At 42.0% G+C, this 22,490-nt stretch overlaps 1 protein-coding gene across 1 annotated transcript in view; it reads left to right on the top strand.

Moving 5' to 3' along the window:
• CACNA2D3 (calcium voltage-gated channel auxiliary subunit alpha2delta 3) overlaps positions 1-22,490 on the top strand; it is an 824,272-nt gene that overhangs the window by 306,614 nt on the left and 495,168 nt on the right. Inside the window, exon 5 of the mRNA XM_044754812.2 lies at positions 15,806-15,968. Coding sequence (XP_044610747.1) covers positions 15,806-15,968 — 163 coding nt within the window. The remainder of the gene's footprint in view (positions 1-15,805; positions 15,969-22,490) is intronic.

Raw genomic sequence — 22,490 nt, 5'->3', positions numbered from 1 at the left:
CCACTGCAGGGCATTGCTGCAGTGGGATAGTCATCCCTTCATATTCCTTCATTAATCTTTACTGAACACTTATTGTGTGCCAGGTATTTTATTAGGTGCTGGGATTACAGTGGCGCAAGAAGAAATAGCTATGGTCCCTGCAAACATATATCTTGCACTGTTGAGTGGAGGCTGCATCAACCAAATAATCACTCAGATAAGTGTGTGATGACTCTGGGATAAGTGTTTTGCACATGAGAGGCCTGTGAGACCTTGAGAGCGCCCGCTAGGGATGTCCCCAGTCGGGGAGGTCAGGGGCAGCTGCCCTGAGGATGGGATAATTGAGCTGGATTTATGGAGGAATGAAGATTATGTGAGTGGCAGCTGGACAAAGTGTTCTGAACAGCAGGAGCAGCATGGGCAGATGATCATGGAGTAATGAGGGGACTAACAGAGGCCAGTGAGGCTGAGTGGAGGGAACAGAGGCAAGGTGGGTATTGAGGGACTAACTGGGAAGCCCACCACTGGTAAATGGGAGATGATGGTGTTCTCGCCTTGCCTTTTCAAGCATTTCCCTCTGCCCTCTGTCTGCCAGCCAGCTCTCCTCCAGTAATGACTGCTATTCTTTGTCGAAAGCCTGTTAGGTAGGACCATATGAAATTACCAATATACAACCATTTTTGACCTACAAAAAAGGCAGCTTTATACAGCTCAACTTAATACTGCGAGTCAGGTGCTGAACTGAGTGTTTTGGGGTTTTTTTTTTACCCTTATCTGTTTATTCCTCACAATTCCACTGTAGTATGGGTAGTTGTGATCCCATTTTATAGATGAAGGAACTGAGAGATTGTAGCTAAGCAGCAGAGGTGGGATTTGAACCCAGCATGGAGTTAAACCCTCTACTCCAAGGCTCTTAAAATTAAGTGGCCAGCTAGACCTGCAGAAAACTGCCGTCCAAGGCCTGCGTAAGTGACTTGTTAAGTAGGCCATTAGTGCTCATGCTTGAGTATTCTCAGAGGCCAGAGATTCCAGATGGCTGGGAGAGGGTTATTCATTATCTGTTTTTTTTAAAGGAACTGTGACACTTGGGGAATTATAAATGAGATAATGTAACATTAATACCTAGAAATATTCTGGAACAGATCATTAAAAAATCAATTTTCACATATGAGGAGAAAATGAGATGCTTGAGTAGTAACCAAACAGCGCTAGATCTTTGGAGTGGGGCACGGATGAGTAGCCATCTATGTCACTTCCCCACAGGATACACATGCACTGGGACTTTGGTATTTGCTTGGCTCATTTGGAACTAATATTCCTACTAATTTTTATTTTTTAATCTAAGTTGTAAAAAGCTGGCCTCCATCCCAGAGCAGGGAAAGGGGAAAAAATAAGGAAAAGAGGAGAGAACTAAAACCTATTAAGAGCTTCCTCTGGGCACTGTGCCTATTGCTTTGCCTATTTTATCCCATTCAATCCTCAGAAAGACCTGAAGAGGTAGGCGTCACCATTCTCTTTTCACAGAGAGAGAAACTGAGTCACAGAGATGTTAGGGTGTCCTTGGGAAGAAGCATGGTTTCAGCCCTGGGCCTTGGGCTCCAAAGCCCCTCCTCTTGTCACCATAGCCAGCTAGTTTCTTGCTTCATGAGTTGAACGCAGGGTGAAATCCAGGCAGAGGGAGACACCGGGAAGGGAAGTAGGAGGCCCACTCAGATGCCGCCCCCGGCTTGGAACTAACTTCTGGGGAGGGAGTGGGAAGGCCTTTCCCAGCTGGTGGTGAAACATGAAAATGTTTCTCTAAGTGGCACAGACGAGGAGTGTTATATCCTTTCATTCATCCCACCTCCTGGCAGAGGACCTCCGTGCTCTGTGCTTGGTGCTGGGGATGTGGAGGTGATAGACATGGGGTGTCGTTGGGAAAGATGGATGCCCCTGAAATCCAGGTGTGCATGGGTGCCTGCCTGCCTTTGGGGGGCTTACCACCCAAAACAAACCTTGCACGGGTTTCCAGGGAGTGATTACCACGAAGGAAAGGGCCACAGAACCTCCTGTTTTCTTGAACGGGGACAGGAGGTCAGAGGAGGCAGGGTAACTGGGAAGGAGAAAGGCTTTGGCGGTGGGGGGGAGGACCCTGGACCTTGCAGGTGGGTTTGAGCCCTTAACCATGCTGCCCTTTACTGAGTTCTTGCCTGTGCCGGATGCTGGGAGGAAACTGACGTGCAATTGTGAAGAAGTTCATAGTTGCTTCACTTTACACCTGAGGAAATGGAGGCACATAAAGATCAGGTAGAGGAAGAAGGGTGATGACTGGGCCGACGGGATGGAGGTTGGGTAGAGATTGAAGCCAGTAATAGGGCCAGGTGGGGATGTACACAAGGACAAGGACCCACCTAGGCTGGAGACAGGCATCCAGGTCGGGCCTGGGGTGCTGAGGCGGGTCCTCCTGAGAGGTTCCTGGAGATCCTTCATCATCAGGATGTGATGAGTGCACTAGTCAGGACTCCGTGCCTGCAAGTAGCAGAAACCCACTCAAGTTAGCTTAGGCCTAATGCAGAGCTTATTATAAAGACCGAGGGGCGAGCCTGCCTCAGGCAATCGGGGGCACTGGTTCAGCCTGCCTGAAAGCGTTGGAGACTGGGGCAAAGGCCCTAAGTGGGAACAAGCTTATTGTTGCAAGAGGACAGTGAGGCTTGAGCAGCGTGAGACTGGTCAGTGGAGGAGGTCAGGTGGGCAGGGTGTGCAGCAGCTGGACCACAGAGCCTTTCAAAGGCTGGGGAAGGATTTGTTCTGAAGGTGGCAGGAAACCACTGGAGGGTGACACAGTTCAGTTCACATTCCTAAACAATCACTGGCTGCTGCCTGGATGAATGGCAGGAGATGAGGAGACACCTGGGAGCCACACTGCCAGGCTGCAGCCACAGTCCGCTGAGAGGATACAGTCACTGTGATGGACAGTTTTATGTGTCAACCTGGCTAGGCTGTAGTGCCCAGTTGTTTGGTCAAACGCCAGTTTCGATATTGCTTTGAAGGTATTTTTTTAGATGTGATTAAAATTTGCAATCAACAGACGTTGAGTAAGGCAGATCACCTTCCATAATGAGGGGACGCCTCATCCAATCAGCTGAAGGCTTTAAGAGCAAAGACAGATTTCCTGAGGAAGAAGCAGTTCTGCCTCAAGATTGCAAGATGAAAACCCTGCCTGAGTTTCCAGCCTGCCTGGCCTGCCCTTCAGAATTTGGACTCAAGACTACGGTATCAACTCTTACCTGAATTTCCAGCCTGCCAGCTGATCCCACAGATTTTGGACTTGACAATCCGAACAATTAAATGAGCCAATTCCTTTGATCAATCAATCAATCAATATCTTTCTTTCTCTCTCTCTCTCTCTCTCTCGTTTCTGTTTCTCTGGGGAACCCTGGTGAATCTGGTCACTTACTGAGTGGGTGCTGGCTTTGCTGACCAGGTGTTCTGTGCAACCCTTGGGCTGGATATGATGAATTGGAGTTGTCCTCGTGTTCAGTGGCAGTAGGTGAGGAGAGAAGCACAGGCACACCTCCTAGGGAATTCACAGTTGGTTGGTTGACAGCGCACACACACACAGAGGAAACAATTAGAGAACTTTGTGGGCAGGATTTAATTAAAGCCGAAACGTGTGGAGCAGACACCTCCCACCCATGAAGCAGGCCCTCTGTGGTGGGGCCTTGTAGTTCTGTTATGCATCTTGCTCCGCAGGAAGGGGAAGCAGAAGTCACCCTTGGATGGTGCATCTCAGCCTGGGCTGCACCTTGGGATCATTTGGTGGAGGCTGAAAAAATACCACCGGGGGATTCGGATTTAACTTTTTAAGGTTAGGCTTGGCCATCTGCATGTTGAAAAGCTCCCCAGCTGGAGTTGAGAAGCACTGCCTTAGGACATCTTGATTTGTGAGACGAGGTGCCTCTCACCTGGAAAGAGTGAAGAGGGAACTAGGGCAGGGTTCAGGAAACTACGGCTTGCAGGCTATATCCTGCCAGCTGCTTGTGTTTATAAATAAAGTTTTATTGGAACATAGCCACACCCATTTGTTTATGTTATGCACTTGGTTCCTTTTGCTAAAACAACAGAATTGGATGTTGTGACAGAGACTGTCTGGCCTGCAAAATCTAAAACATTTACTATCTGGCTCTTTACCGAAACCGTTTGCCAACCACTAAACTAGGGAGCGATGAGTTTTCAAGGATGTGGGTGGTGTGGGAGAGGCTGGGCCACCATTGAGAGGAGAGCATATGTACCTCCAGTGGAGATTCTGCCTTAGAAGCCTTTTCAACACATGTAGACAGTCACCACCAACCAGTCAGAGAGGCCACACTAACTCAAGTCTTTTCGTCATCTGATGATACTTCCTGTTCAATCTGAAGCTTAACTCTCCATGGTGACAGGAGTGGAGCTGAATCAGTGAGAAGGCCTGAGCTGTTGCATTCTACACTTGGTGAAAGGGTGGAGCAGTGGATTATTTTCCCTGGTGGCACCTGAACTGAAAATCCACATGTTCTGTGACAGTGGCATTAAAGGAGAGGGACTCTGCCAGCAGGGGGATGTGCAGGCAGCCCTTGCGGAAGCTCCTGCCTCGTACTCTTCATCTCATGCTGATTAGCACAGACCAGCAATTCCTGCCACTTCTGGAGTCGCCTTTACCCCATTACTTTGGACATACTCCTTTGTTCGAATTTGTGACAGAGGCTGTGCAACAATATGGCCTTGGCCTCCTACAGCTTACCCTTCCCCAGGCCATAGGAGACACTGCTTGCAGCATGATCCTCCTAACCTGCTGAGAACTTTCCCTGGCTCCACATGGCCTGGAAGAGTTGACTGTGAAGACAGCTCTGTGGAATGCAGCTCTGGTGAGAGACCAGTTGACCGCATGGAGTCTGACACTTAGTCAACCAACAAGTGCATGGGGCTGGGCCTACAGCAGTGAGTAAACACAGACACAATTCCTGCAGTTGTGGAACATGTCATGGGGAGTTGTACTGATAGAACAGTCACACGAGGACCTGTAAGGTGGCCCCCATGGTGAATGCTGAGAAGGACACCCGCATGCCCAGCTGTATTTGAGGAATGCTGCATATAATACCCCAACCACTGATACTCGAAGTGTACGTAGTGTACTCTCAGAATGAGTTAAAGGCCCTGACAAGTCCTGAAATGAAGAAACTTCTTTGCTTTTCCTTAAACCCCAGCTCTCCCTGTATTTCCCAAACTTTGTTCACTATGTCACACATTTAGAAAATTATTCCTTATGAGTATTCTAGGCAATGGCCTTCTGTTGCACAGATCCTATTTTGGAAGTGCTGCTTCAGGATACGGCAGAGAAGTTCTGCACCCAGGGGTGCACAGAGGGAGCCACTAGGATGCTCAAGGAGAATATGCCACTTTAATTTCTATTCACTTTTATTATAATTTTTGTGGTTTGTTTTATAAAGTGCACATGTTAGTATGATAGTTGGTAGGTAGTTCACTTGAGTTATAAATAAATATGTAGGGAGATGCTACTCAAAAACTTTTTTTAAAAAAAGACTTTATTTTTTTAGAGCAGTTTTAGGTTCACAGCAAAATTAAGAGGAAAGTACAGAGATTTCTCCTATGCTCCTACACAGGCATAGCCTCCCTCGTTATCAACGTCACTCACCTGAATGGCATATATATATATATATATATATATATTTTTTTTTTTTTTTTTAACCAAGGATGAACCTACATTGACACAAAATCACCCAGAGTCCATGGTTTACCTTAGGGTTCACTCAGCATTTTATATTCTCTGGGTTTGGACAAATGGATAGTGACATGTATCCATCATTATAATATCATACAGAGTATTTTCACTGTCCTAACAAAATCTCTGTCCTCTCCCTCTTCACCCCTCTCCTCCCCATCCCTGGTGGCCACTTATCTTTTTATTGTCTCCACAGTTTTGTCTTTTCCCGAATGTCACATAGTTGGGATCATACAGCATGTAGCCTTCTGAGATTGGCTTCTTTCCCTTTGTAATATGCATTTAGGTTCCTCCATGTTTTTTCATGGCTCAGTAGCTCATTTCTTTTTAGTGCTGAATAATATTCCATTGTCTGGAGGTATCACAGTTTATTTGTCCGTTTACCTACTGAAGGAGATCTTGGTTGCTTCCAAGTTTCAGCAATTATAAATAAAGCTGCTGTTAACATCTGTGTGCAGGTTTTTGTGTGGACATTAGTTTTCAGCTCTTTTGGGTAAATGCCAAGGAGCATGATTGCTGGATTGGATGGTAAGAGTAGGTTTAGTTTTGTAAGAAACCACCAAAGTGTCTTCCAAAGTGACTATAATTTTGCATTCCCACTAGCAGTGTAAGAGAGTTCCTGTTGCTCCACATCCTTGTCAGCACTTCATGTTGTCAGTGTTCTGGATTCTAGCCATTCTAATAGTTGTATAGTGGTATCTCATTGTTGTTTTAATTTGTGCTTCCCTGATGACATATGATATGGAGCATCTTTTCACATGCTTACTTGCCAGCTGTGTATCTTCTTTAGTGAGATATCTGTTAAGGTCATTAGCCCATGTTTTAATCGAGTTGTTAGTTTTCTGTTGTTGAGTTTCAAGAGTTCTTTGCATATTTTGGATAGCAGTCCTTTATCACATTTGTCTTTTGCAAATGTTTCCTCCTAGTCTGTGGCTTGTCTTCTGATTCTCTTGATATTGTCTTTCACAGAGCAGAAGTTTTTCATTTTAATTAAGTCCTATTTATCCATTATTTCTTTCATGGATCGTATCCTAAAGGCATCATCATACCCAAGGCCATCTAGATTTTCTCCTATGTTATCTTCTAGGAGTTTTATATTTTTGCGTTTCATATTTTGGTCTATGATCCATTTTGGGTTAATTTTTGTGAAGGCTGTAAGGTCTGTGTCTAGATTCATTTTTTTGCATCTGGATGTCCAGTTGTTCCAGCACCATTTATTTAGGAGACTATGTTTGCTCTTTTGTCAAAAATCAGTTGACTGTATTTATGGGGGTTTATTTTTGGGCTCTGTATTCTGTTCCATTGATCTATTTGTCTATTCTTTTGCTAATACCACACTCTCTTGATTACCGTAGCTTTATAGGAAGTCTGGAAGTCGGGTAGCGTCAGTCCTCCAACTTTGTTGTTCTCATTCAATATTACGCTCAGAAACTTTTTAGTGAAAGAAATGCTTGATTCCTCCAGCCAGAGGTTTTTTATTTCTGTCTCTTGAAAATTTCCTAACACCCTACTGCAAGGGGTGGCAAATTACAGCCTGCAGGCCAAATCTTTTTTGTAATTTTGTAAATTTTTGGTGAACTTTGACTGGAGAATAGCCAAGCCCATTCTTTTTTGTGTTGTCTGTGGCTGCTGTCATGCTACAACAGCAGAGCTAAGGAGTTGCAATAAAGATGCTGTAACTCACAAAGCCTAAAATATTTACTGTCTGACTCTTTATAGAGAAAGTGTGCATACCTCTGCCCTACTGAGTCACTTATGAGAGCCTTACTCATTGGACCACCACGTTCTGAGCCAGTGCTGTGCCAGGTTCTGGTAAACAGCACATCTACCATTTTGTCCCTGGTGCCACATTTGTTCCCTGAATTAGTTTCCTTTGTGCCCCATCACACTTAGTAGGTTATCAGATATATTTACAAAAGAATTAATTTACCCCGACCCCATGGGTGACAGGGATTCAGTAATACTGAGGTAGCTTGGACTAAACATGTCTTTTCCTCAGTCATATGGACAAACCCACTGAGCCTCATAATTATAGCAATGACTTCCAAGGACTGAGAAATGATTCATCTTGTTCGCACTGAGTCAGCCTTTTCAAAATCAATACAGAATGGACAAATGGATTTGGGGAGGAGAAGCAGAGCACACAGTTGTCCATGGTGAATGATGAGTGCCACTGAGCAAAATCCTGCTCACGTTTTCATCCTTCCTTCATTCTCATTCTGGCTGTGCGGGTTAGGCAATTAAAAGACAATTTCGAATCTGCCTCCAGAGGGCCTAGGCCTGAGCCATGACTGCGCTGGCCTTTACCAAACAGGCCGAGGCTTTTTGTGTTAATTTAACATCCAGTTATAATGAAACAATGGCATTGAAGGCTTACGTTTTTAGACGTGTTGATAATATTCTGTGAAGCTCTCGGGTCTGTGGAAGATTAAGACCTCACTTAACATGGAGCCGTGAGAGGAATCCCCGCTGACGTGTTTCCTAGAAAGCAGCTATCTTCAGAAGAATGGGCTCCCCTTTGCTGTTGGTCAAAGTGCTTCTGCTGGCGAAGGTGTTCCCTTGGTTGATGTTTCAGCAGAAAGGTATGATTTCTTTTGTTTCTGAGTGTCAGGTCACAATAAATTGTGCCTTAAAAAACGGTTATGGGTGGGGCTGGCCTGGCGCAGTGGTTGAGTTCCCACATTCTGGCATTGGCGGCCGGGGGTTGGCCAGTCCGGATCCCTGGTGGGACCTACTCACCACTTGTCAACCATGCTGTGGCAGGTGTCCCACATATAAAGTAGAGGAAGATGGTCACGGATGTTAGCTCAGGGCCAGTCAATTTGTTAAATTGAGTTTTGTTTCTTTAATAATTGCATAATTATTAATAATAATTTAATAATTAAATTCCATTTGAATTAATAATTTAATAAAATTAAAAAGTTTTTTGTGACTTTAATTTTTTTTATTGAAGCATAAATTTCTATATAGTAAAATGCACTCTTTAGCGTACAATTCAATGAGTACTGAGAAATGAACACACCTGAGGTACCCACGCCCCATCAAGATAGAGAACATTTCCAGCAACTCAGGATGTTCTCTTGTGCCTTTTCCGTTGGATCCCCACCTTCCCTCCCAGAAGCAAGCCTTAATTGCTATCACTATTGAATAAGTCTGTCTGTTCAAGAACTTCATATAAATGGGATCACACGCATGTACTCTTTTGTGTCTGGTTTCTTTCACTCAAAATGTTTGTGAGGTCCATTCATATTTTGAGTGTGTCAGTAATTTGTCCCTGAGTAGTAATCAGAAATAATGAATAATTCATTCACTGTATGAATATATATCACAGAGTTGTTTATCATTTCATCTATTGATGGACACAAGTTGTTTCTAGTTTTTAGCTATTGTGAATGGGTGAGCATTCACACAAACATTTTTGTGGCTATATGTTTTCATGTCTCTTGGGTAAATACCTAGAAGTGGAATTGCTGGGTCAAAGGGTGGATACATGTTTAACTTTGCAAGAAACTTCAAAATGGTTTTCCAAAGTATTTGCAACATTTTATGTTTCCATGAGCAATGTATGAGATTTCTGGTTACTCCACATTCTTACCAACATTTAGTATGTTCAGAAATTTTAATTTTAGATATTCTCTGGGTATAAAATTACAGTTGGAGTTTTATTTTGCACTTCCTTAATGAGTGCTTTATTTTGCACTTTCTTGAGGGTTTGCATATTGAGATTTCTGGTTACCCCACATCCTTGCCAGCATTTATTGTTTTCAGAAATTTTAATTTTAGCTATTCTAGTGGGTAGAAAATTGCATCTAGTTGAGTTTTATTTTACACTTCTCTGATGACTGTTTTATTTGCACTTCCCCGATGGTTTGCATATTGGCCGTTTATGTGCTTTCCTTTGTAAGGTGTCTGTTCAAATCTTTTGCCTATATTTTAATTAGTGTTTTTGGTTGAGCAATAGCAGCTCATAATGTATTCTGGGTACAAGTCGTTTGTCAGAGTCTATATTATGAATACTTTTTCCTCAACAATGGCTTTCCTATTTGATTTAACAGTGAAGTTGATGATCAGACATTTTTGATTTTCATCAAGTCCAAATTATCAATTTTTAAAATTCTAAATGCTTTCTATGTCCTAAGAAATCATTGCCTACCTGAAGGCTACAAAGGCATTCATCATCTTTTTGTTTTTTCTTATGATTTTCTTATAGATTTAGCTTTTACATTTCAGTCTAGCATCTATCTGAATTAATATGCGTATGTTGTGAGTTAGAGGTTGAGGATGTTGTTTTCATATGGTTTGTCATTTGTTCCAGCACAATTTGTTGAAAATACTTTTCTCATTGAATTATCTAGGCACCTTTATTGAAAATCCGTTGACTGTATACGTCCCCCTCCATTTCTATACTCTCTCTGCTTCACTGATCTGTTTGTCTATTCTAATGCCAATACCACACTGTTTCGATTAATTAAGTTTAGATAAGACTTAAAATCAGGAGATGTGATTGGACTATTTTCTTCTTTTTCAAAATTGTTTTGGATATTCTAGGTCTCTTTTATTTTTCTATAAAATTAAGATTAACTTGGCAATTCCTGCATAAAGCCTGTAGAGGTTTTGATTGGGATTTCATTGAATTTTTAGATCAATTTGGGTAGAATTAACATCTTAATACTGAGTTTTAGAATCCTTAAGCAAGATATCTCCCTCCATGTATTTAAGCCTTCTTTAATTTCTCACAGCAATATTTTGTAGTTTTCAGTATACACGTATTGCACATAATTTAAAAAATTTGTACCTAATATTTCATGTTTTTCATGCTATTGTAAATGCTATTGTTCTTTCAATTTCAATTTCCAATTGTTCTTTGTTAGTATACTGAAATACAATTGACTTTTGTATGTTGGTCTTGTATCCTGTGACCTTCCTAAACTCACTAGTTATAGTAAATTATGTGATTCCTTAGAGTTTTCTACATAGACAATCATTATGGCATCCATCTATCTATGCATCTGTCTGTCTGTCTGTCTTACTGCATTTGCCAAGACCACTAGTAAAATGTTGAATGGAAGTGGTAAAACATCCTTGCCTTGTTCCTGATCTTAGAGGAAAAACATTTAGTGTTTCATCGTGAATATAATGTTAGCTGTAGATTTTTCATAGATGCTCTTTATCAGGTTTAGGGCATTTTATCCTATTTCCAGTTTCTTGAGAGTTTTTATGATGAACAAAAATTAAATTCTTTCAAATGCTTTTTCTGCATCTATTTGGTCATATGATTTTTTTTTCTTTATTCTGTTAGTGGCAAGCTGTGTTGATTGATTTTTCAAATGTTAAACTAACCTTGAATTCCTGGGATGAATACAACTTTATTGTGATGTGTTATTCTTTTAACTATAGGTAGATTTGATTCAATATTTTGTAAAGATTTTTGCATCTAGATTAGTGAGGGATATTGGTGTGCAATTTTTTCTTTTAGATGTTCTTGTTTGGTTTTGATGTCAGGGTTACGCTGCCCTCACTAAATAAGTTGGGATGTATTTCCTCCACTAATTTTCTGAAAGAGTTTATAAAAGATAGTTTGTATTTTTTTCCTTATATATTTCATAGAATTTGTCAATTAAGGCATCTGAACCTAGAGTTGTTTGTTTGTTTATTTTAGCATGGCTATTAATTGTAAACAATTTTTTTGTTTATATAGGGCCAATCATATTTTACATTTCTTCTTGTGTCAGTTTTTGTAATTTCTGTTTTTCAAGTAATTTGACGTTTAACTCAAGTTATTGAATTTATTGGCATAACGTTGCTTGTAATATTCCTTTATCCTTTAATTATCTGTTAGATCTATAATATTTCCTCTTTCATTCCTGATACTAGTGTTTTATGCTTTCTTACTTTTTTCTTCATCAGTCTGACTAAGATTTTACAATTTCATCAATTATTTTAAAGAACCAACTTCTGATATCCTTGATTTTTTTCCTGTTATTTGTTTTCTGTTTTATTTCCTGCTTTTATATCTATTATTTTACTCATTCTTTTAACATTGAGCTTCATTTGTTCTTCTTTTTTCTATCTCCTTAAGGTAGTATCTTAGACAATTCATTTTAAAATTTTCTTCTTTTCTATTGTAAGCTTTTAAATCTGTAAATTTTTCTATAACTCTATTTTAGGTACATCTCACAAATATTGATTTTTTTTTTCCTTATCATTTGTTTCAAAATATTTTCCAGTCTTCCATGTCATTTTCTTCCTTGATACATGTATTATTAAAGAGTATTTTATTTAATTTCCAAATCTTTAGGATATTTCTAGATATCTTTTCTTAGACGTCATTGATATTTTCGTATCATTGTTATATATTGATTTCTAAATTTAGCCCATTGTTATGAGAGAACATATTATGTGGATTTCAGTCATTTTAAATTTATTGAGACTTGTTTGATGGCTCAGTGTATGATCTGGAAAAGAACGTATGCTCTGCAGTTGTTAGGTGTGGAGTTCTATGAATTCAACTAGGTTAAGTTGGTAAATAGTGTTGCAACATGACCAATTCCCAATAAAAGTCCTTAGCACTGAGTCTCTGTGAAGCCTCCCTGGTAGGCAGCATTTCAAGTGTGTTATCACAGCTCACTGCTGGAAGAATTAAGTGCATCTTGTGTGATTACTCTGGGAAAGAACTCTTGGAAACTTGCATCTGAATTCCTCTGGACTTTGCCCCATGTATCTCTTCTCTTTGCTGATTTTGCTTTATGTCTTTTTACTGTAGTGAATCTTTTCAAACAACCAACTTTTGATTTCATTGATTTTCTCTATTTCCTGCTTTCAGTTTCTTTGATTTCTAGTCTTCAAATAAAAAATAATTTATTTCTTTTCTTCTGCTTATTTTGGATTTAGTTTTCTTCTTTTTATAGTTTCCTAAAGTAGCTTACATGATTAATTTCAGTTTTTTTTCCTTTCTAGTGTATTCATTCAATGCTATAACATTCCCTTTAAGCACTGCTTTTGCTGCATCTCATAAATTTGGTACATTGTATTTTAATTTTCATGTGGTTTAAAATTTCTCTTGAGACTTCTTTTTGACTGATATATTAATTAGAAGTAGGTTGTTTAATCTCTAAATATTTTGGGGTTCATCCAGCTATCTTTCTATTAGTGATTTCTAGCTTAATATAAGAGTAGGCATTGCCTGATACCTATTATTTTAAAATTTGTTAAGGTGTGTTTTCTGGCCCAGAATATAATCTATGTTGTTGATTGTTCCATGTGAGCTTGAGAAAAATGTGTAGTCTCCTGTTGTTGGATGAAGTGTTCTATAAATGTCAATTAGATCCAACTGATAGGGCTGTTTAGTTCAACTATATCCTTACCAATTTTCTGCCTGCTGGATTTTTCAAGTGCTGATAGAGGAGTGTTGAAGTATTCAACTGTAATAGTGAATTCATCTATTCCTCCTTGTAGTTCTATCAGCTTTTACATCACATATTTTAATACTTTGCTGTTAGGTGCATACACATTAAGGGGTTATGATGTCTTCTTGGAGAATTGACCCTTTTATCATTATGTAACGCCTATCTTTTTCCCTGATAATTTTCCTTATTCTGAAGTCTGCTTTGTCTGAAATTAATTGGCTGCACTGACTTTCTTTTGATTGGTGTTAGCGTGGTGTATCTTTCTCTATCTCTTTACTTTTAATCTATCTGTTCTTTATATTTAAAGTGAGGTTCTTGTAGACAACATGTAATTGGGGTCTTTTTTTTAATTCATTCTGACAGTCTCTGTCTTTTAATTAGTATATTTAGACCATTCACCTTTAGAGTGATTATTGATATAGTTGGATTAACGTGTACCATATTTGTAGCTGTTTTCTATTCATTGTTCTTGTTCGTTTTTTGTCTTTCTTTCTTTCTCTTCTACCCTTTTTCTGCCTTCTCTGGTTTTAATTGATTGTCTCATATGACTTAGTTTTCTCTTCTTTCTTAGCATGTAAATTATATTTCCTTTTAAAATCCTTTTAGTGGTTTCTTTATAGTTTGCAATATACATTTACAGCTAGCTCAAGTCTACTTTCAAATAATCCTGTGCCACTTCATGGGTAGTACAGGTACCTTTTAACAGAGTATTCCCAATTCCTCCCTCCTGTCCCTTATAGCACTGCTATCATTCATTTGACTTATCCATAAACTATAATCACCCAATAATTTGTTGGTATTATTGTTTTGGAAAAACTGTTATCTGTTAGGTCAGTTAAAAATAAGAAAATGAAATCTTTTATTTTACCTTCTATGTATTCCTCCTATAGTACTTTTTGTTTCTTTATATAGATCAGAGTTTCTGACCTATATCATTTTCCTTTCCTTAAAGAACTTTTAATGTGTTTTGCAAGGCAGGTCTACTTGCAACATAGTCTGTCAGTTTCTGTTTGTCTGAAAACATCTTCGTTTCTCCTTCACTTTTGAAGGATAATCTACTGGATACAGAGTTCTAGATTGGTGGGCCTTTTCTTTGAACACTTTGAATATTTCATTTCACTCTCTTCTTGCTTGCATGTTTTCTGAGAAGTGTGGTGTAATCTTTATCCTTGTTCCTCTGTCGTTAAGCTTTTCTTTCTCCCCTCTCTGGCTTCTTTCAAGATTTTCTCTTGGTCTTTGATTTTTTGCAGTTTAAATCTGATATGCCTAAGTGTGGATTTTTTTATATTCATGTGCTTGTGTTACCTGAGCTTCTTAGATCTGTGGTTGACTGTCATTAATTTTGGAGAATTCTTAGCCATTGTAACTTCAAATATTTCTTCCATTTCTTTCTCTTTCTTTTCCTTCTGGTATTCCCATTACACTTTTTGTAATTGTCCCACAGTTCTCAAATATTCTGTTTCTTGTTTTCCATTCTTTTTTAATTTTTCTCTTTCCTTTTCAGTTTGGAAAGCTTTTATTGACATATCTTCAGGCTCACTGGTTATTTCCTTGGCTGCGTCTAGTCTGCTGATCAGCCATCAAAGGCATTCTTCATTTTGTTACAGTGTCTTTGATTTCTGGCATTTCCTTTTGCTTCTTTCTTAGACTGTCTATCTCTCTGCTTATATTATCCATCTGTTCTTACCTGTTTTCTACTTTTTCCTTTAGTGCCCTTATCATATTAATCAGAATTGTTTTAAATTCCCAATCTGATAATTCCAATCACACCTGCCATCTGCCATCTTGCAATCCTGCACAGCAGATAAGAACACAGGCACTGGAAATAGGCTGCCTGTGTTTGAATGCTAGTTGTGCTTATCAGCTGTATAATTTTTTATGGGGTGCATAAATTCTTCATACCTCAGTTTACTCATTTGTGAAGTGGAAATACTTATAAAACCAACTTCAGAGAGTTTTTAGGAGAATTAAATGAGTTAATACATGAAAAGCACTTGGAATAATTTCTGGCATAAACAAGGCATTGTATATATGTTAGATCCTGATGATGACATGATGACAATGATGGCAAAGTAGCCATTTTTAAAATGTGCCAGCACACTTTTTGCTGAGGGCCTTCATCTCTCTGGCTGGGATGATCCCAGATGTCCACACAGCTCACTTCCTCCCTTCATTCAGTCTCTGTGTGAGGGTCGCCATGGCAGTGAGACCTTCCCCGAGCGCCGTATGTAAAAACACAGCCCTGCTGCTGCTGCTCCCTTACCTGCTCTACTATTTTTCCATAGCAAATATGACTATCTGACATATTATATATTTGTTATTTTTTGTTGATTTCCAGTCTCCTTCAACTTAAATGTAGGCTGCCTAAGGGAAGATCTGTCTTCAAAACTTAAAGAATTAAAAGGTTTCGAGGGCAGTTTTCTCTATAGTCACATAAACAAGTACTGTACAGCTCCTTAAATTTATGTTTTTTAAGAATATTTAATGACATTGGGAAATATGTTTAAAGTGCTACCACACATGATACAAAAGACTAAATGCAATTACGTGCAAAGAGCAGGATCCACAAGTGTAGGGGACGGCCTGCAGCCTATGCCCAGGTCTGTCTTGGTTCACAGCCTTCTGCCCTAAGCCACATGTAGTGTTTTTTGATTTTCTCTTTCAGTATGAATACTTCAATGCCGTGCTGATAAACGAAAGGGACAAAGATGGGAATTTTTTGGAGCTGGGGAAGGAATTCATCTTAGCCCCAAATGACCATTTTAATAATTTGCCTGTGAACATCAGTCTGAGTGACGTCCAAGTGCCAACGAACATGTACAACAAAGGTAAGCCACACTGCTGCTGCTCCCTTTACAGCGTGGAGAGTAGGGGCATGAGGGGCAGGGCTGGCTGGTTTGGGATATTGCTTTTCTTTGAAAAACACAATTACATGCTAGGTGTGTCAGCATCAGCTGGACAGGTGAAATGTGTGCCTGTTCTACCTGGAGACTCTGGGCTCGCTGTTTCCCCAGCTGCTGTTTGCATCAGTCTCTCTAACGTGTGGTCCAGGGGTTGGCAAACTTTCTGTAAAGGGCCAGGTAATAAATACATTAGGCTTTGAGAATCATACAGTCTCTGTTGAAACTACTCAGCTCTGTTGTTCTGGAATTATAGTGGCCATGGACCAGCTCTGGCATCAGACAGCCTCTGGTGAGACGCCATGTTCCATCTCTCACTGGCTGTGACCTTGGGCACACCACCTCCTCTCTTTATACCTTAGTTTCCTCATCTCTAGGTGTGGATAATAATTGTGTCTCTTACACAAGGTGATAGTGAGGACTAAATAGATGATGTGTATAAAGGGTTTGAGTTAAGGATGTTCCCTCCTTATCCTCACCATTATTGAGAAGGATTTTGCACTGTTTTATCATACCTAGGAGGCTCCTAAACAAAGAGCCATCCTCTCAGAAAAATAAATCAGAAAGCCATGGCACATTCAAAGTAAAAATCTGCCCCATTATCTGCCATTGAGGTTTTAAAAATTGTCGGGGCTGGTTTCCATCACCCCCCCAATATCAGTATCACGTACAAGAGTGTCATGGTCAAGAGAAGGGCTCTGAATTTGAATCCTGCTCTTTGCCTTGTTTGCTATGTGATCCTAAGCAAGTAACTGCCTCCCTGAGCCCCAGTTTCCCTCTTTGTAAGTAGGGATAAGAATACTGCCTCCCTCGGTTATTGTGAGGATATGAAATGATGTGTGTGCAGCCTTAGTGAAACAGTCACTCGTGGAAAGTGCTCAACGCATCTTAGCTGTCATTGTTATTATCAGGAAATAGCATGAATATAATTTGCCTTTCTAAATCATTTAGGTCACTGTTTAAAGAGCTGAGTCAGGGGCCGGCCTTGTGACCGAGTGGTTAAATCTGTGCGCTCTGCTTTGGCAGCCGGGGTTTTCACTGGTTCGGATCCTGGGTGAGGACACGGCACTGCTCATCAGGCCATGCTGAGGCAGCATCCCACATAGCACAACCAGAAAGACCTACAACTAGAATATACAACTATGTACTCAGGGGCTTTGGGGAGAAGAAGAAGAAGAAGAAAAAAAAAGAAGATTGGCAATGGATGTTAGCTCAGGTGCCAATCTTAAAAACAAACAAAAGAACAGAGCTTAGTCAATGATTAAAAAGCTTCCAATTCACTGTCTCTGAAACGTTTCCATCATGCCTGTTCTTTGTAGCTGGATACCTAATGTCTCCCTTTCATGATTTACCTGTTACCCATCCTTAATATTCAGTGGAGGCAGTCCTCCATTCATTAATTGTTCTGACAGTTATGGGAACCCCGTGGTGAGCAGACGCAGCCCCTCTCTCAAGAGATTCACAGTTTACTTGGGGAACAGACAGGTAATGAGATCATTAGTGACTGGCCACCATTATGGGAAGTAGGGGGCAATGGGAACTGCAAGGAGGGGACCTGACCACCTGCTCATGTGGGCCGCCACGTGTTGTCTTTTTTCTCTCACCCTCTTAGAGAAACTGATGTGAGCATGAGTCTCTCCTAGTGGGCTCTGGACTGGGCTGAATCCAGTGACCTAATGTTGACTTTGGACTCTTCCCTAGGGGGCAAATGGAGCCCAAGGCTGAGAGGGCTGAGCTCAGCTCTGTCCAGTGGAGTTGAGGCCTCCAGGGCGATCTTGTCAGCTGATGAAGGACAGCTGTCCCTTCTGTGCAGTATGGCTGGAGGAAGCCCTCTTCTCAGCATTAAATACATTCTCAACTGAAAATGAAAAGTTAACAAGATTTTACAGAACACTTTCAGACATGAAACAACTCAGAATGAATTCTTTTAAAATATGGCAGCTGCTTCAAGGTTGCCCGAGCCATTAGCACTATTATAGAGATTTAATTGCACCTCGAGCTTTAAAGGCATAATTGTACCTTTTGATGGCGGCAACACATAAGGGACCAGCACTGCCACTGATCACACAGGCTACAGAATCGTGACTGCGAGCCTAGACATCCGAAAAGAGAGACAGACTGCTTGAGCTGTGGAGGCAGTAATATTTAAAGTCATCCTCAGCAGCCTCACGGGGTCTACCTACCGCCCTGACTCAGTCCCAGCAGTCCCCCAGCCAGCCTGTGGGGTCGTGGACCAAGATCAGCAAGATTCTCTATCTTGTCTCTGCCGGGCAGTGAGTAGCTGCCCAAGGGAGAGGGAAGGGGACTTCAGGAAAATTCCTGTCTCCATTCTACCTAATTCAAACCAGCCCCAAACAGTCTTTTTTCTTTTTAAGCTGCAGAAATGTATTTCATGTTTAGAGGGCCCTCCAGCTCAGATCTTGTTATTGATGACATGTACTCAAAACACATGCTCAGAGCTTGGTCACTGGCTGTGATGTTCCTGGATTAGAAATCTTGCCCCCAACAAAGGAAACCAATACAGGGTCATGCTCTTCTGGCAGCTTGGACCCCCATGGGCGTGGGGCAGAGTGGTTTGATATTTGCTTAGGAATTGCTGTGCGCTCTGCTCTTGGGCATAACTTGTAGTAGATAAAACTAACCGGCTGGTAAAATATACCTGGTAAAATATGTCTATTTTCCACTTTCTTGCCTGGGCCTTGCCACCAGCCTCATGAACCAGGTCAGCCCTTACCTCTGTGCTTGAGGTACCTTTCTCGGAGGCCCTGAGAGAGACTGCATGTTCAGAGTTGGTGACGTGTGGGCAACCTGTCCTATTGCCCATGAGAATTTAAAGAGCCTCCTTCCTGGAATCTTTAGAGATGTGAGTTAGGGTCCTCATGGTGCCTGATGCAGCAGCTTCTTCACTAAACCTCTTCAGCAGACGTTTGTGGAGTGGCTGTTCTGGCGTCCGCAGCCCGTGGGGCTTCCTGTCTGTGAGACTTGTTCCAAGGCTGCTTCTCATGCCTTTGGAGCTGTGAGCAACTTTGTTTCGTCTGTAAGTGAAGCCTGCAGTGGGATGCTTTAGCGAGAAGTGTTGATGAGCTGACAGTGGATTCAGACAAAGCTGAACTCTTTTAAAAGTACTTTCTAGGCTGAAGTAGTGTAAAATTTACACACACGCAAACACATATACATACGTTATACACGTAAACACCTACACGTATGTTACGTATGCATGGGTGTGGACATCTGTATGGTGTGTATACCTGTGTATGTGTGTGCTTGTCTATTGCTGTGTGTGAAAGAAAATGCTCTATTCTCAACCTTGCCCTTCATTCCAGTTTTCAGCTCTGTCCACCCAGGTGAGATCTCCTTCTACTCACTGAGTTTGCCTTTCTCTTTCCTCCATTATAACTTATTTCACTCCATTCCTATTATTCCTACCTCTCTCTTTTCTGCTTTTCCAAATGCTCATTCTTAAAACCCAGCTCAATACAACCTCTTTAATGCTTTCAGTCTTTTGTTATGTAAGGGACTTTGGTTTATTCCTTTGTTCTAGCATCACTTTGTTCCAGAAGTGCATTGCATACAATTTTTTCCTTCTCCACTTGGAGTTCTCTGAGGGCAGGGGACCCTGCTGGTTCGGCCTAGTGCCCCCTTTGCCTCAAGTGCCAGGTTCTTTCCCTAACGAGCTCTCCACAGACACAGGATGGGTGGACAGACACCAGTTTCTGTGCCTCCTGGGCTGTGAGAAGTCAACCAGGGCTGTAGTGTTCCCATGGTGCTTGTAAGCAACAGGAACATACCCTGGCTGATTTAAATGGAAAAGAAACTTTTTGAGAGGATGTTGGGTGGCTCACAGACTCTCCAAGAGAGCTAGAGAATAAGACTTGGAAAATGGTGTGGAGGGAGGCCAGTCAGGGACCAGAGCCACACCCAGGGCCTCATGCCACCTCAGTGCCTGGGCTGCTGGTCTGTAAGCCATTTTTCTCAAGGGGGTCTATAAAGGAAAAGGTAATAATTTTCTCCCAAATGTTTTTGTTTTAAAGCGCCCGAAACCCAACAACTGCAAATGGACCAGAGTTTGGACTATAAGCTTCTGCTTCTCTCTTCCCCCATGGCTGCTGAAGAGCACAGATGGGCAGCTCTGTGATTCTGTGTTGTTCTGGGGTTTGGAGCGCTAATCTGAGGGTTTTCCACCTTTTTCCTTGTCACATTTTGCTCCCCCTCACTGTGCAGTAAGTGCGATGCTGCTGAGTGAGACAGAGGACAGAGAGGTGACAAAAGTGGAATAAAAACGTGATGGCTTGGGGCCGGCCCGGTGGTATAGTGGTTAAGTTCATGCACTCCATTTCGGTGGCCTGGGATTTGCGGGTTTGGATCCTGGATGCAGACTTGCACACTGCTCATAAAGCCGTGCTGTGGCAGCATCCCGCATACAAAATAGAGGAAGATTGGCATAGATGTTAGCTCAGTGACAATCTTCTTCAAGAAAAAAGATCAAGATTGGCAACAGATGTTAGCTCAGGGCCAGTCTTCCTCATCAAAATAAGAAAAAGGTGATGTCTTAAAAAGTGCCCATAGATAACATTAAACGTAAATGATTCTATAATTTGGCCATGGGGCAGAGAGGAAGGAAAAGAAGCCTGTAGCATGTGAGCATTTTAGACCCAAGCAGAAGAAAAGTAAAGATAGTAGCTTCTTTTTCAGCAGTTTTAGGCTGGATAAAGGAAAATGTGAATTTTATAATTTTGTCGGTTTAGACTTCTCTATCATTTTATGACCTTGACCTCATTTTGTTCCCTCTGCAGTCCCACGAGGCAGGTCAGGCAGTATTCTCCTCTCCCATTTTTCAGATGAAGAAACTAAAGTTCAGGGAGGCCAAAGATTTATTCCAGGTCACACGGGTAGGAAGGTCCCCGCCACTGTGGACCTCAGTTTTAAGAGGACAAGTCCAGCTTACTCTGCTGCCTCTCTGGGTGTGAAGTCTTAGAGAACAGGGACCTGGTCCCTCAGGATCTCCTGGTGTCTGCGGCTCAGTTACTTCCAGGCCACCTTGGGGTATGGGAATTTTTTCCCAGGCTGGGAACCATAGGCCTTGGGGTCCCCTTGCACCAGGCCCATCACCAGCTTTATTCCTGAAGCTGCACCTCTCCCTGGGCTCCCACTGGGCACTGTGGCAAGACCTCAGACCCTTCTCCAGAGTCTTGCCTTTCTCGCTGCTCTCTGGCCATCGCTCCACTTCTCTGCATGACACCCAGCCTAATAACTTTACTGAGTTGAGGTTCCCATAGGAGCCAGAGAGAGCTGCTGACTCATGTAGCTTGTGTCTATAAGCCCTGTAAACATCCTTGACGTGAGAAATACAGTGGCTCTGACTGTCTGCTTGGCACAGAAAGGGTGAAATAGCAGGGAGAGCAAATAAAATATTGCCTCAATATTCTGAAGTATTCTTGTCCAGTTGCTCCTTCCTTCCTTCCTTCCTTCCTTCCTTCCTCCCTCCCTCTGTCCCTCCCTCCTTCCTTCTTTCCTTTCATCAAATGTTGACTGTGCCAAGCTCAAGAGAAATGCCCATGACTAAGACAGCATGAGCCCTGCTCCGTGAGCAGTAGGGGAAGAGAGATGCTGAACTAGTTATGATCAGAGTGATAAGAATTACAGAAGGGAGGCTACAGTGCTAAGGGGCATGTAACAGGGGCCTGACCTGGTCCTGGGGCTTCAAGAAGGGTCTCGCTGAGAGGAGAAGGATAGGAAAGAGTTAGGCAATGAGCGGTTGGTAGTGAAGTGTGTCCAGCAGAAAGACTAAGCTATGGGCAGGTCTTGAGGTGGGTGAGCATGTGGCTGGGACTCTTAAGAGTGAGGAAACTTGGTGTCCGGGGCTCTGGACAGGATGGGCTGGGCTGGCCCTGGCAGCAGCAGCAGCAGCAGGAGCAGCCAGACCTCTTCGGGAGTCAGAAAGGTATCTAGGGGGCCTGTGAGGGCTGGCCAGATGCCGAGGGGCTGTGAGGGCATCAGAAGCTCATGGAAACCGTGGGGATGGGTAAAATATGGTTGGCAGCTTTGCTGGAAAGAGGTCTGTGGTGGAACACTGAGCCACTCAGACTGAAGAAGGAAGAAGGGAAAGGAGGAAGAGATTCAGGGTCTGATGTGGAGAAAACCCAGGGGAGAGGAATGGTGCACAGCCCACTGGATGGCTAAGGGGAGAGCCCTCAGACCTGGCCCTGGAGACTAAGCTCCAGCAAGAAGGTCAGCTCCCCAGGGCAGGGACCTTATCTGTTTCCTTCTCTGATGATTTACCAGGCCCATATAGTAGGTGCACAATAAATACTTATTGCAACGTGAGTGAGTGAAAGAGAGCAACTAAAAAATCCTTTCCACTTTGTTCTCGCACAGATGAAGAAAAGACACTGCAAAGAACACTCAGTCTTGATTCCCCTTCTTTGACCGTAATGGAGGGCCTGAGGGAGA

This window comes from Equus asinus, chromosome 21 (genome assembly GCF_041296235.1).
Source record: "Equus asinus isolate D_3611 breed Donkey chromosome 21, EquAss-T2T_v2, whole genome shotgun sequence".
Taxonomy (NCBI): domain Eukaryota; kingdom Metazoa; phylum Chordata; class Mammalia; order Perissodactyla; family Equidae; genus Equus; species Equus asinus.
The sequence above is the reverse complement of the archived record's forward strand: the minus strand, read 5'-3'. Positions and strand labels throughout refer to the sequence as shown.